Genomic DNA, 15,004 nt, shown 5'->3' on the forward strand with positions numbered 1-15,004 from the left:
GTAAGCCATTAATAAAGATTTGTTATTAGTACTATTTATAGTCCTATGAACTTGGTACTATTATCTTCATTTCGCAGATAAGGAAGCTGTGAGTCACAGAGAATTACATAACTTGCACAGGGTCACTAGAGCTCATGAAGTGGCAGAGATAGAACTTGATCCCAGTCTGTTTGACACCAACATCTATCCATGTTCTTAACCATTACAAAACATTTGGCTAAATACTCCCACACTAATCAATCTGATTTTTGCAATAATACCCTTGTATTCTTCAGAGCAGTGTAGGTTATACTCAAGACAGGTTTTACTTTGGAATTCTTTCCTCTTTTAAAATTCAACTACCTCACAGATATATGGAATAAGGCACAAGCATTTGTATCTCCCTGGAGAGTTTCATTTTGAAATTTCAAGGCCATTGAAGTATGTGTCCTTAGGGAGAACAATGAGTTTTTCAAAACTTCTAAGTTGCTAAGGAACTGAATTTTTTTCATCTGTTAATATGGTACTTCAGTTAGCTCCTTTAGTTATATTTTCTTCAGTATTCCTCAGCCACCAATACCTCATATTTGCTCTCATAGAAAGAACTAGACTATGACAAGGGCTGAGCAATATCCAAAGTTCATGGGTATATTTCTAATATAAATAATTAAGAATAGTATTAGAGACTCAACCTTGATGGTCTAATGCATCATACTTCTTAAAATTATTTCATTCGATGCTCAGAATTGTTCTGTGATGTAGTGGCCTTTCTCTCAGTCACGTTGCCGGATGTTGTCACCTAGGGTTCTAGAGAGGACTTTCCTCCCCTGCCCATCTCCCTTCTTTCTCGCCTGACTCCTAAACTCCTCCTGCCCTCTCCTTCCTTGGCCCTCTGAGGGCTAAGCCTGCTTGAAATGAAACGAGGACAGCCAGACCCCGGGGCTTGGAGCCCTCTCAAAGGCTCCTGGATCCCTAGGGACCAGTCGGGTGACAGTCTCAACCCAAGCAGCTGGGGTGTTCTAACCCTTTCCACTTAAGTAGCAGCACGGCGCCCCGACCCCATCCCTGGAAGCTGCGTAACCCTGGGCTCCACCCACCCCTCGGGCCGGAACCCGGCACGTTTGTCTCCCGCCGGATTCCCACTGGAATGAACGAATGGGTTTAACGGCGACTACGGATGCTAGAGGCGCTTGGAGAGAAAGGTGTCATTAAGAAAGTTGATTTCCACAGGGACTGCCGTGGGCGGCGCGGTGGCTCACGTGTGCGCTGGGCCCGGGAACGCGCCGGCGGCGGGATTCGAACGCCGAGCGGAGCTGCGCCCCGCGGTCTGGTCGGCGGCCGGCGGCCCAGGTCCGAGTGGGAGGAAGCGGCACGCACAGCTGGCTTCCGTCGGGCTGAGGCCTCCCTCCCCGCCTGCTCCCCTCTCTCCCGCCTCCCGCCCCAGAAATTATCTCAAGCGTTGCCAGTGCGATTCCAGAGCCCCACTCGGGTGGGTTCTTTTGTTTCTTTGTTTTAATGACAGTTCCCAGCCCTTCGGCGTGTCATGCGCGATTAATTCTCTGGCTCTTTTGAAGGCAACTGGGGTGATATTTCTTCTGCATCATCCTTCTGGGGATAATTGTTTATGATGTGACGTCAGCCGGATTGATTTTTCTCTCCTGAATGAGAGAGAGAGAGAGAGAGAGAGGGGCAGAGAGAGAGAGCGCGAGAGAGGGTCACAGATGTGTGCGGAGGCCACAGATAACTGACATTTGGAATTCCTTCAGGGCAAAGGGGGATAGCAATGGGAGCTTGAAAGTGTGCAGCCAAGACTTCAGGCTGCACGGAATATTTAAGAAGTTTTTCTTAAAAAAAAGAAAAAAGACAGAAAGGAAAGAAAAAAGAAAAGAAAGTCTCCTCCGAAGCGAGCCACTTAGGTGCTCGTTTCATGCCAGAGTCCCCGGTTAAGGTGGCAGCGTCTGATAATTAATCTCGGGTACCCAGACGCTGCAATAGGCTTAAGAAGACGAAGAGGAGGGGCGGGGGAAGTGCGTCACCAGGTGGGGAAGGGGCTGTGCATTTGGTGACAAGCGGAGGGGATGGGGGTGGAGGGGAATGGGGACGGGAAATAGGTTCTGTGTGCTCTCCGGGGGTATTGTGTCAGGAGATGCAGGCTGGCTACCATGTGACGCGGTCCAGAGCTGAAGGGATTGGCCGAGGCAGCGCAGGCGGTGCAGCTTGGCCGGCTTGCTGTTCCTCTCCCTTTCTCTCGCAGCATCTTCCTGGGAGCCTGTAGGTGAAGCAGCACCAGCAGCATCCATGGCCTATCTTTGGGGTTAACACTTGTCTCCTTTGGCTTCAGCATCGGACAGAGCAGATCCCTCGGCAGCAGCAGCAGCGTTGTGAGGACTTAGCTGGGACCTGGAATCGTATCCTCCTGTATTTTTTCAGACTCTTTGGAAATTAAGGAATGCAATTCTGCCACCATGATGGAAGGTAGGATGCTTTCTGCTGTGGTTGACTGGCTTCAGGCAAGGTTTGGGCAGAACAGTGTTGAATTATGTGTACAGTCTGTGTTTGTGGCTGGTCTAGAACCTGGTTGCCAGGATTTGCAAGCAGAAATTCTGCAGTTTGCTTGCAGCGGACCAGGGCTCAGACTAATGGAATCAAACCACAGGGCTTCTTGTTTAGCTCAGAACCTACAGAGCTTGCCTAAAGTGCTTGCAAGGAGCTGAGATAGAGCTAGCAAAGAGCTTGCAAAGCAAAGAAGTTGGGAGAGAAGATAAGGTTTTCTGCTCTGGGTTCCTGGGACTACACTGATTAAACATTTACAACGGAAACTTGTCTTCTGAAATTAACATTAGACAGGAGAGGTCATTGACAGAGTTATGCATGCTGTCATTTTCAGTGAACTGTTTAAAATTTTTAAAAATTCTTGTAAGATATTTTTCTGTCTGCAATTTACATCATACTGTTGGGGTGAGAGGTGCAGCAAATTTAGTCCATAAGCTATAGTTTTATGGGGCTGTCATTGCAACAGAATGAGCAATATGAGGAAAATATGTGGGACTCTTGGCTTCTGATTAGGGGTCTTATCAGGTTAAAAAAAAAAAAGAATTTTGTGCTTCCTAAATGTGTTCTCCATGCAATGGTTCTTAGCCAAGCATCAAATGATTACTTAACTGATTACCTTTTTGCATTCAATTTTAAGTGTAAGGAGGAACTTTCCCTGGGGAGATATTGTTTAAACTATATTTTATTCTACTAAATTACCCTTCTAAGCTTGAGATGGTGACAACCAAGAGTGCCTCAGAAAAGCAGCAAGCTGATTAGGAAAGAAGCAGGCAGCCCTACCCTGGCTTTGATCTTCTGTTTTCACACTACAGGATGGTGCAAAACTCCTGGCCTTTCCTAAGATGACAGGCAGAAATTTGTCCCCAGCCTGGATTTCACAATGCGGAATCGAGTGCATAATGGGTCTCAAATCAGCCATGAAAATGGCAGAGAGGCCACCTCTTAAGCCAAGGTCTGTCTTACAGATTTTAAACATTCCTTAGAAATTTACCAAAATGGAATAAGAGGAGAATGGTTGCAAAAACCAGAAGCATTGCCTGTACTTATTTGGCAGAAATGAATTCTTTTTGCTTTCTCTGTCATCATGTCAAACATTGTTAATGTGATTTGGGGAGTGAAGAATTCTACAGTCATGGCCCACAGATTTTAGAAAATAGCCTGAAAAGAGAGATTGGGTATCATTTTGCTGTGGAGACTGGTCTTGTTTGCAAAGGGCTCTCAAGCTAGTTTTTTAAATATAGGCCTAAATAAAGTGAGATTACTAATGCTCTAAGATTAAATCATTTTCATTAACTCAAAATGAAATCCAAAATGGATTTAACCTTTGAGTCACAAGGCAAAACAAACAAGAAAGAGCATTACTGATGAACTTTTCAATTAGAAGCTCAGGGTGGATTACCCCCTTCAGAAAAAATTTGTGTCTATAGGGGTACTAGGTTTCTCCAGCTAAATTTCACGTAGCATTTCTTGAGAATAAATCTGCACACGTTCTGATTAGATTTTAATCTTACACGGGGAAGTGGAAGAGCTTTCCTTTTACTTCTTACCTTATAAACTATGGACTTAAAGTATCTTTGAAGGAAGTAATATTTTTTGATGCTCATTAATGATTCTCTTGGTAATATTGTCTATTGTGCCACCCCAGAATGTCAGTTCAGAGCCCTGTGATAAGCTTATCTGAGCTGCCTACACTGAAATGAGAACTGTAACAAAGACAAGTGTTGGAGCTGAATTAACACTATTGCTCTGCGTTGACCAAATGTGTCTAATGAAGGATGCTATCTTAGCACTGTTATGAATTAAAGGTGACACTAGAGGTGCAGTGGCCATCCACCAGATCCCCGCAAAAGAAATTGGACAGGTGTTTCCAGTGGCTTAAACATTTAAATGAAACTAATAATTTTTATCTACCTATAGTTCCTACTTAAATACTATTCAAGACTTACTATCTTCACGGTTCAGGGACCTTAGAAAGGCTGGTGGGAACCTTAATCGGGAATCAATTTGCCTATCAATGGCCTTCCAACTTAGTTGCCAGCCTTTTTGGCAATATATGCATATTTCTGATACTGCATCTCAGAATTTCACCTCTGAATTGCTCTTACTCTGAAAGTGTGTTATAGCAGTTGTCATTCCCACTTAACTCTTCCCTAGAGGAAGCTAGGCTTCCATCTATCATGATAGCTTTGGAAAGATAAGAAAGCCCCTAAAAAGCACCCTGAAATCCTGTCATGGCAGCCGTCTGCCAAAACATCAGTGGGCTCTGAGAATGTGTCACCAAACATCCAGATAGGTAACATGCTGTTTTCTCAATTAGGTCATATGCCACACACAGACACACACACACAAACACAGAGTTGCACACGTATATGTCATCCACACATATACAGTATTTTAGAAAGGGAGAGAACCCACATTTGCATTTGTGTGTGTATATATTTCTATATTTACTGAAGTGTTTTAGTCTAGTGCTCAGGAAAAGCATGGCCATGGCACCTTTTCAAAGCTACTTCTCTACTTTGTGTAAAACAAGAGTAAACAAATATTCATCAGAATGGCTTATGGTTTAATTTTGTGTTCTCATTTTGATGGAACAGGATATAAGCTCCATTCATTCCATGCCTATTGGAAATTCTGGCCATAGAAGAGAACAGTTACTACCTCTCCAGTGATTCAAGTATCACAGAAGGCAGTGAAGTACTTCTGTAGGGACCTCAAGCACGTTATCGGTAGTTTGTGGCTCCATGACTCCTTTCAAATATTTTTCTTTTAAAAAGTATATTTTAAGGGACTTGATTTGTTGATTCCTGCATTCTTTATTTTTTGGCAGTGGTTAGTATTGGGTCTTTCCTAAAGAATGCCCTGTGATGTGGAACCTTATGTAGTATGACTGTGAAGGGAAAGAGGAGGAGCAAAGGGAATTATTTGCTAAAGGGCATATATGTTGGCCAAGCTTACAGTGCAGTCTGTGTGATTAGGGCAACTATTCGGGGATTCTGTTGTTTTTCATATATTATTAAAGTTTGAAAATGACCTTTTAGCTACTTTTTTTAAGATAAGTGAAACTAAGCAGGGTTTCCAGGGACATTTATCAATTTGTAAGGCAGTCTGGGAAATTTTCCCTTGTGTGGAGGAACTGGACCGGAAGTGCTCGTGTTTTCAGTTCCCTATTCAGGCTCTTAGGTGTTTTACTGGAAAGAAAAGTTTAGGGGCGGCCAATAGTTTCATCCTATAAATAATTTTTGAAGTTACCAATATATTTTAAGGGTTTACTGGGTTTAATTGCAATGTGCAGAGTAATTTAATTAATTTTATTATTTTTACTATTCACAATAACCTGCAAGTAAATGTATTCTGCACTGAGTGCTTCTGCAGTACTTTTTCTAAATTGTAAAAATAAAAACTAATACATTGAGGCAGAAAAATGGGAGGATGGATTTTCGACCCAAGTTCATTTAACAAGAAAGCTCCTATTTTTGATCCCTTATAACGTTTTAAATATGAACTTTTTCTTTTTACTTTGTTTCAAGGTGGGTATATTAACCTGATTGAAAGCTAAGCCTTAAGTTTCTTTGGTTGCATCTGTCTCTCTTTTAAATGTGAGTACTCACAGAATCACACCTCTCAATTCCTTGTTAATACCTTTTACTTCCAAAATCAATATTTAGAAAAATTTAAACAATTCTAGATTAACTGATCTTCTGTTGTGGCAGTGAACCTTGTAACAGTAAAGGCTATCTAGAAATGAAGTTTATTTATTTGGAAATTTCTTTGCTGTAATCAAAAAGGAACGAAGCATTTTGAAGCTGCAACTGTTCATTTTCTAGTTAGCTAAGAAGTTTTAAAGGGAATGCTTCTCACTCTCCTACCAATTCCCTTCCCAGAAATGGTGATGATATTTTGGAAAATCTTAAGCATGCCTATGAGATTATAATATATATTCCATCCCTTATGTAATTTCTCTCCTTCCTAAGGGGCTCAGGGTTGGAAAAAGCCTCCTGTTATGTATAAATTCCCATCCAATTCCCAAGGCCAACTTTAAATCTCTAAAAAGAACATGTAGTCTTTTTTAAAAAATTAACTTAGATAAACCATGCTAGAAGACTGTGGATAATTCTTTCTGTTGGATTTGGCACATACACTATCCATGTTTCAAATAAACAAGTTGCAGGAAGTCAGCAACTCAATTTTTATGTTCCTGGGTTTGTTTGGGAACTGGTCATTTGAAACAAGTTTTCCTGTAGAAATGATGATATAAATGATGGTTGCATTCTTTCAGTAGTCCACCAAAGGCTCTTAACCCGTTATCTACCTGAAACTAAATATTTGCCATGAAATGTATAGAACATGACAGTTACTATAGTAGTTAGCCAAAAGAGAACAATGGCATTAAATGTATTTTCAACTTCTAACATTGCTACATGAGGGGAAGAAGGTTTACTTAGAGGACAATGAGGAGATGGGGAGAAATTTTGAAGGGTTTTTTTTTTAAGGTATTTTTAGAAGTTTTAGAGACTCAACACTGGATTTTTCAATTATGTTCCATTTTATGTCCATACTTGTGGTTTACCTATTTGTAATTCAATTTTATCAAATCTAATGCTGTTTAATTGTGATCACTTTATAGAAACTCACAAATGGAATTAAGAAAGAGAGAAAGATAATTGTAAAGGAGTTGAAAAAGTTAAGGGATTATAATGGATGTGAGCTCACGTGTCTACAAAAGTCTCTGAGGAGAAATTAACTGGAGAAGAGATCATAGGTAGAAGGGAATTAGGGAGCATGCTAAGTGCAGAATTCCTTTGAGGAGAAAGTAGGGTGTGAGGCAGAGGTATTGGATCTAATGGGTTTGTGCACTGACTACCTAATATTTCTGTGGGCTTAGGATGGCTTGCTCACTAGCAGAAGAGCTTTGGGGAAGGAGGTGTAGACTTGGGGAGGAATGAATCTCCATTCTTGGAACATGTATGCCATTTAATTGTACCTACAGGGTGTTAGAAGGATATTCAGTATCTCTATTTAATATTTTCTGTCATGTCGCTTCCTTATTTAAAAAAACTTCAATACCTTCTCATTTCTCTTAAAATCTAGAGCATACAGGAGCCGGCACGCTCTGGCCTTCTGTGCTTCTTCAAGCTCATCTCACGTGGCACTTAACACCGACAGCCTTACTGCCTGTCTCAGAGTGTCTAGAACAAATACTTTCCTGTCTCAGGGCTTTTGCCCTGCCTAGAACACTCTTTTGTCAGCTCATGGAGTAACTGATTCTCTTGTGATCCCAGCAATACTGCCACCTCCTCAGGAGGCCTTCCCTACCATCCTTGTCATCCCAAGCTCCCAGACACACACCCTGGGCCCTGAGTCCAACTCAGTGTCCTCTCTCTCCTAAGAGCTGTATTTATTATTCATGGTTGTTTAACGGTGTATCGGCTAAATCTCTCACTCAGAGGTAAGCTTCATGAGGGCAGGAATCTGGTCTGTCATCTCCCCTCTGTATCCTTAGCTCTTAATGCAGAGTGGATGCTTAGATGTTTGTTTATTGACTAAGTGAATAAAACCTGATGTAAATGACTCTGATGACTTCATAGTTTACATTATAAGGTATTATTTGGGGCATTATGGTGGATATAAGAAAAATAAATTGCTCAAATTAATATTCTTGCTGGAGAAACAAGATCTATAAACATGAGATAACTAGGGAAAATATATGTGTTATGGAGTACTAATTGTCAGATACAGATAATACCTTTTGAGAAGCAAAAGAGAAGAAATAGTCCATTTGAAAATATGTACTCGAGCTTAAATTATTTTGGTGATTAGCTCCAAGAAAATGATTTCATATTGGAAAAAGACAAGTTACAGCAGAGCTATTCAAAGACATTCCCAGAGGCATTGTTGTCAATATCCTGTACATTTTTTTTTTCTCTTCCTTCTGCTTTCCTTGTATTTCTACCTTCCTTTCTCCATTTTTCTCATTCTTCCATTCTTCCTTTTCATTCCGGGGCTCTCTTTCCTTTTCTCTGGTTTAAGACCAGATCTGAAAATAATAGATTATAGAGCTAGAAAGTTTGACTTGGAATTTGGGAAAGTGTTTTTAAATAAATTAATGTATGTAAACTAGTGTAATATTGTACGATGTATTTGTGCATGCAGTGGCAATGTGTTGGTATGTGAGGTTTTTCAGATGCCAAATTATTCTTGATTGGAGAATCTATGAACCTTAGAAACTCAATATGTTCTCTGAATTTGTGCAGACTGGATTTTTTTGGTTGAAAGAGCATGGACTCAGAAGTCAGACTTAGGTTTGAGACTAAGAGTTGTAACTTCTTGGCTATGTGTCTTGAGAGGATTACTTTACTTTCCCGGGGTTCTGTTTCCTTGCAAACAAAATACGAACATTGATCTGTCATCCCTCTAGAACTTCCAGCTCTAAGAGTCTCTGGCATTTGCTGAATGATGTGGATTCCGCATATTCACTCCCTCCAAGGTTTAAATTCTGATTGACTCCTCTTCATCCTACCTCAGAATATACCTTTGCTGACACAAAAAATGATTCAAATATATTACTATCTGCTTTTATTGGTTTATTCTTCCTCTGCTGTCCTTTTGCACTTATGCTACAAGTTTGTCTTGCATCTTTGCTGTGCTAGAAGACAAAAATGCATCTATGCAACCCTCTTCTATAGCTCTTAGCATAGAACTATTTATGTGTCCATTAAAAATTGTATATTGAATGAATACTAGGTGTTAGGCATGGTTCTAGGTGCTAGAGGCTCAACAGTGAATAAAACAGATTCCTGCCTGCACGGAGCTTCCTGTTTGGTGCAAGAGAGACATGATAAAATAAAATAAAATGCAGAGTACATTGGATGGGGGTAAGGGCTTTGGAGAAGAGCCAAGTGGAGAAAGGGGATAGAGGAAGTAGTGGAAGGATCGGGGCAGATGGGGTTGCAGTTAGTAAATAGGGTGGTGATGGAAAGCCTCGCTGAGAAGACATTTGAGCAAAGACTTGAGGGAGGGAAGGGAGTGAGCAGCCAAGTAATTACCTGGAGGAACAGTCTAAAGAAGCAGGGGGAAGAGCCAGTGAAAGGCTCAGAATGTGGGCGGAACAGCAAGGAGGCCCGTGGGTCTGGAGCAAAGGTCAGGGGAATGTTCAAGAGAGGTACTCAGAGAGGTAAGAACAAACAGACACCTATGAGTCCCCTTCTCTCTCTCTTTTTTTAAAAATTTATTTATTTTACTTATTTACTTTTGGCTGCTTTGGTTCTTTGTTGCTGTGCATGGCTTTCTCTAGTTGCGGCGAGCAGAGGCTACTCTTTGCTGCGGTGCGCAGGCTTCTCATTGCGGTGGCTTCTCTTGTTGCGGAACACGGGCTCTAGGCGTGCGGGCTTCAGTAGTTGTGGCTCGTGGGCTCTAGAGCACAGGCTCAATAGTTGTGGTGCACGGGCTTAGGTGCTCTGCAGCATGTGGGATCTTCCTGGACCAGGGATTGAACCCATGTCCCCTGCATTGGCAGGTGGATTCTTTTTTTTTTTTTTTTTTTTAATTTTATTTTATTTTTTTGCTTTATAACAAATTTAATCAGTTATACATATATATATGTTTCCATATCCCCTCCCTTTTGCGTCTCCCTCCCACCCTCCCTATCCCACCCCTCCAGGCAGTTACAAAGTACCGAGCTGATCTCCCTGTGCTATGCGGCTGCTTCCCACTAGCTATCTACCTCACGTTTGGTAGTGTATATATGTCCATGCCGCTCTTTCACTTTGTCACAGCTTACCCTTCCCCCTCCCCATATCCTCAAGTCCATTCTCTAGTAGGTCTGTGTCTTTATTCCTGTCTTACCCCTATGTTCTTCATGACATTTTTTTTTTCTTAAATTCCATATATATGTGTTAGCATACAGTATTTGTCTTTCTCTTTCTGACTTACTTCACTCTGTATGACAGACTCTAGGTCTATCCACCTCATTACAAATAGCTCAATTTCATTTCTTTTTATGGCTGAGTAATATTCCATTGTATATATGTGCCACATCTTCTTTATCCATTCATCCAATGATGGACACTTAGGATGTTTCCACCTCCGGGCTATTGTAAATAGGGCTGCTATGAACATTTTGGTACATGTCTCTTTTTGAATTATGGTTTTCTCAGGGTATATGCCCAGTAGTGGGATTGCTGGGTCATATGGTAGTTCTATTTGTAGTTTTTTAAGGAACCTCCATACCGTTCTCCATAGCGGCTGTACCAATTCACATTCCCACCAGCAGTGCAAGAGTGTTCCCTTTTTTCCACACCCTCTCCAGCATTTATTGTTTCTAGATTTTTTGATGATGGCCATTCTGACTGGTGTGAGATGATATCTCATTGTAGTTTTGATTTGCATTTCTCTAATGAGTAAAGATGTTGAGCATCCTTTCATGTGTTTGTTGGCAGTCTGTATATCTTCTGTGGAGAAATGTCTATTTAGGTCTTCTGCCCATTTTTGGATTGGGTTGTTTGTTTTTTTGTTATTGAGCTGCATGAGCTGCTTATAAATTTTGGAGATTAATCCTCTGTCAGTTGCTTCATTTGCAAATATTTTCTCCCATTCTGAGGGTTGTCTTTTGGTCTTGTTTATGGTTTCCTTTGCTGTGCAAAAGCTTTTAAGTTTCATTAGGTCCCATGTGTTTTTTTTTGTCTTTATTTCCATTTCTCTAGGAGGTGGGTCAAAAAGGATCTTGCTGTGATTTATGTCATAGAGTGTTCTGCCTATGTTTTCCTCTAAGAGTTTGATAGTGTCTGGCCTTACATTTAGGTCTTTAATCCATTTTGAGCTTATTTTTGTGTATGGTGTTAGGGAATGATCTAATCTCATACTTTTACATGTCCCTATCCAGTTTTCCCAGCACCACTTATTGAAGAGACTGTCCTTTCTCCACTGTACATTCCTGCCTCCTTTATCAAAGATAAGGTGACCATATGTCCGTGGGTTTAACTCTGGGCTTTCTATCCTGTTCCATTGATCTATCTTTCTGTTTTTGTGCCAGTACCATACTGTCTTGATTACTGTAGCTTTGTAGTATAGTCTGAAGTCAGGGAGCCTGATTCCTCCAGCTCCATTTTTCGTTCTCAAGATTGCTTTGGCTATTCGGGGTCTTTTGTGTTTCCATACAAATTGTGAAATTTTTTGTTCTAGTTCTGTGAAAAATGCCAGTGGTAGTTTGATAGGGATTGCATTGAACCTGTAGATTGCTTTGGGTAGTAGAGTCATTTTCACAATGTTGATTCTTCCAATCCAAGAACATGGTACATCTCTCCATCTATTTGTATCATCTTTAATTTCTTTCATCAGTGTCTTATAATTTTCTGCATACAGGTCTTTTGTCTCCTTAGGTAGGTTTATTCCTAGATATTTTATTCTTTTTGTTGCAATGGTAAATGGGAGTGTTTCCTTGATTTCACTTTCAGATTTTTCATCATCAGTATATAGGAATGCCAGAGATTTCTGTGCATTAATTTTGTATCCTGCAACTTTACCAAATTCATTGATTAACTCTAGTAGTTTTCTGGTAGCATCTTTAGGATTCTCTATGTATAGTATCATGTCATCTGCAAACAGTGACAGCTTTACTTCTTCTTTTCCAATTTGGATTCCTTTTATTTCCTTTTCTTCTCTGATTGCTGTGGCTAAAACTTCCAAAACTAGGTTGAATAAGAGTGGTGAAAGTGGGCAACCTTGTCTAGTTCCTGATCTTAGTGGAAATGGTTTCAGTTTTTCACCATTGAGGACGATGCTGGCTGTGGGTTTGTCATATATGGCCTTTATTATGTTGAGGAAAGTTCCCTCTATGCCTACTTTCTGCAGGGTTTTTATCATAAATGGGTGTTGAATTTTGTCGAAAGCTTTCTCTGCATCTATTGAGATGATCATATGGTTTTTCTCCTTCAGTTTGTTAATATGGTGTATCACGTTGATTGATTTGCGTATATTGAAGAATCCTTGCATTCCTGGAATAAACCCCACTTGATCATGGTGTATGATCCTTTTAATGTGCTGTTGGATTCTGTTTGCTAGTATTTTGTTGAGGATTTTTGCATCTATGTTCATCAGTGATATTGGCCTGTAGTTTTCTTTCTTTGTGACATCCTTGCCTGGTTTTGGTATCAAGGTGATGGTGGCCTCGTAGAATGAGTTTGGGAGTGTTCCTCCCTCTGCTATATTTTGGAAGAGTTTCAGAAGGATAGGTGTTAGCTCTTCTCTAAATGCTTGATAGAATTCGCCTGTGAAGCCATCTGGTCCTGGGCTTTTGTTTGTTGGAAGATTTTTTATCACAGTTTCAATTTCAGTGCTTGTGATTGGTCTGTTCATATTTTCTATTTCTTCCTGATTCAGTCTTGGCAGGTTGTGCATTTCTAAGAATTTGTCCATTTCTTCCAGGTTGTCCATTTTATTGGCATAGAGTTGCTTATAGTAATCTCTCATGATCTTTTGTATTTCTGCAGTGTCAGTTGTTACTTCTCCTTTTTCATTTCTAATTCTATTGAGTTGAGTCTTCTCCCTTTTTTTCTTGATGAGTCTGGCTAATGGTTTATCAATTTTGTTTATCTTCTCAAAGAACCAGCTTTTAGTTTTATTGATCTTTGCTATCGTTTCCTTCATTTCTTTTTCATTTATTTCTGATCTGATTTTTATGATTTCTTTCCTTCTGCTAACTTTGGGATGTTTTTGTTCTTCTTTCTCTAATTGCTTTAGGTGCAAGGTTAGGTTGTTTATTCGAGATGTTTCCTGTTTCTTAAGGTGGGATTGTATTGCTCTAAACTTCCCTCTTAGAACTGCTTTTGCTGCATCCCATAGGTTTTGGGTCGTTGTGTCTCCATTGTCATTTGTTTCTAGGTATTTTTTAATTTCCTCTTTGATTTCTTCAGTGATCACTTCGTTATTAAGTAGTGTATTGTTTAGCCTCCATGTGTTTGTATTTTTTACAGCTCTTTTCCTGTAATTGATATCTAGTCTCATAGCATTGTGGTCGGAAAAGATACTTGATACAATTTCAATTTTCTTAAATTTACCAAGGCTTGATTTGTGACCCAAGATATGATCTATCCTGGAGAATGTTCCATGAGCACTTGAGAAAAATGTGTATTCTGTTGTTTTTGGATGGAATGTCCGATAAATATCAACTAAGTCCATCTTGTTTAATGTATCATTTAAAGCTTGTGTTTCCTTATTTATTTTCATTTTGGATGATCTGTCCATTGGTGAAAGTGGGGTGTTAAAGTCCCCTACTATGATTGTGTTACTGTCGATTTCCCCTTTTATGGCTGTTAGTATTTGCCTTATGTATTGAGGTGCTCCTATGTTGGGTGCATAAATATTTACAATTGTTATATCTTCTTCTTGGATCGATCCCTTTATCGTTATGTAGTGTCCTTCTTTGTCTCTTCTAGTAGTCTTTATTTTAAAGTCTATTTTGTCTGATATAAGAATTGCTACTCCAGCTTTCTTTTGATTTCCATTTGCATGGAATATCTTTTTCCATCCCCTCACTTTCAGTCTGTATGTGTCTCTAGGTCTGAAGTGGGCCTCTTGTAGACAGCATATATATGGGTCTTGTTTTTGTATCCATTCAGCCAATCTGTGTCTTTTGGTGGGAGCATTTAGTCCATTTACATTTAAGGTAATTATCGATATGTATGTTCCTATTCCCATTTTCTTAATTGTTTTGGGTTCGTTATTGTAGGTCTTTTATTTCTGTTGTGTTTCTTGCCTAGAGAAGTTCCTTTAGCATTTGTTGTAAAGTTGGTTTGGTGGTGCTGAACTCTCTCAGCTTTTGCTTGTCTGTAAACGTTTTAATTTCTCCATCAAATCTGAATGAGGTCCTTGCTGGGTAGAGTAATCTTGGTTGCAGGTTTTTCTCCTTCATCACTTGAATTATGTCCTGCCACTCCCTTCTGGCTTGTAGAGTTTCTGCTGAGAGATCAGCTGTTATCCTGATGGGGATTCCCTTGTGTGTTATTTGTTGTTTTTGCCTTGCTGCTTTTAATATGATTTCTTTGTGTTTAATTTTTGACAGTTTGATTAATATGTGTCTTGGCGTATTTCTCCTTGGATTTATTCTGTATGGGACTCTCTGTGCGTCCTGGACTTGATTAACTATTTCCTTTCCCATATTAGGGAAGTTTTCAACTATAATCTCTTCAAATATTTTCTCAGTCCCTTTCTTTTTCTCTTCTTCTTCTGGAACCCCTATAATTCGAATGTTGGTGCATTTAATGTTGTCCCAGAGGTCTCTGAGACTGTCCTCTGTTCTTTTCATTCTTTTTTCTTTATTTTGCTCTGCAGCAGTTATTTCCACTATTTTATCTTCCACCTCACTTATTCATTCTTCTGCCTCAGTTATTCTGCTATTGATCCCATCTAGAGTATTTTTTATTTCATGTATTGTGTTTTTAATCGATGCTTGATTCATCTTTAGTTCTTCTAGGTC

General features: G+C 39.9%; 1 protein-coding gene across 1 annotated transcript in view; it reads left to right on the forward strand.

The window, feature by feature from the left end:
- The first annotated feature begins 2,284 nt into the window (after positions 1–2,284).
- SGIP1 (SH3GL interacting endocytic adaptor 1) overlaps positions 2,285–15,004 on the forward strand; it is a 215,205-nt gene continuing 202,485 nt past the window's right edge. Inside the window, exon 1 of the mRNA XM_082616302.1 lies at positions 2,285–2,454. Within this exon, the coding sequence (XP_082472428.1) occupies positions 2,445–2,454 (10 nt within the window). The 5' untranslated portion in view covers positions 2,285–2,444. The remainder of the gene's footprint in view (positions 2,455–15,004) is intronic.

Source organism: Mesoplodon mirus, assembly GCF_964341445.2.
Source record: "Mesoplodon mirus genome assembly, chromosome: 3".
Taxonomy (NCBI): Eukaryota; Metazoa; Chordata; class Mammalia; order Artiodactyla; family Ziphiidae; genus Mesoplodon; species Mesoplodon mirus.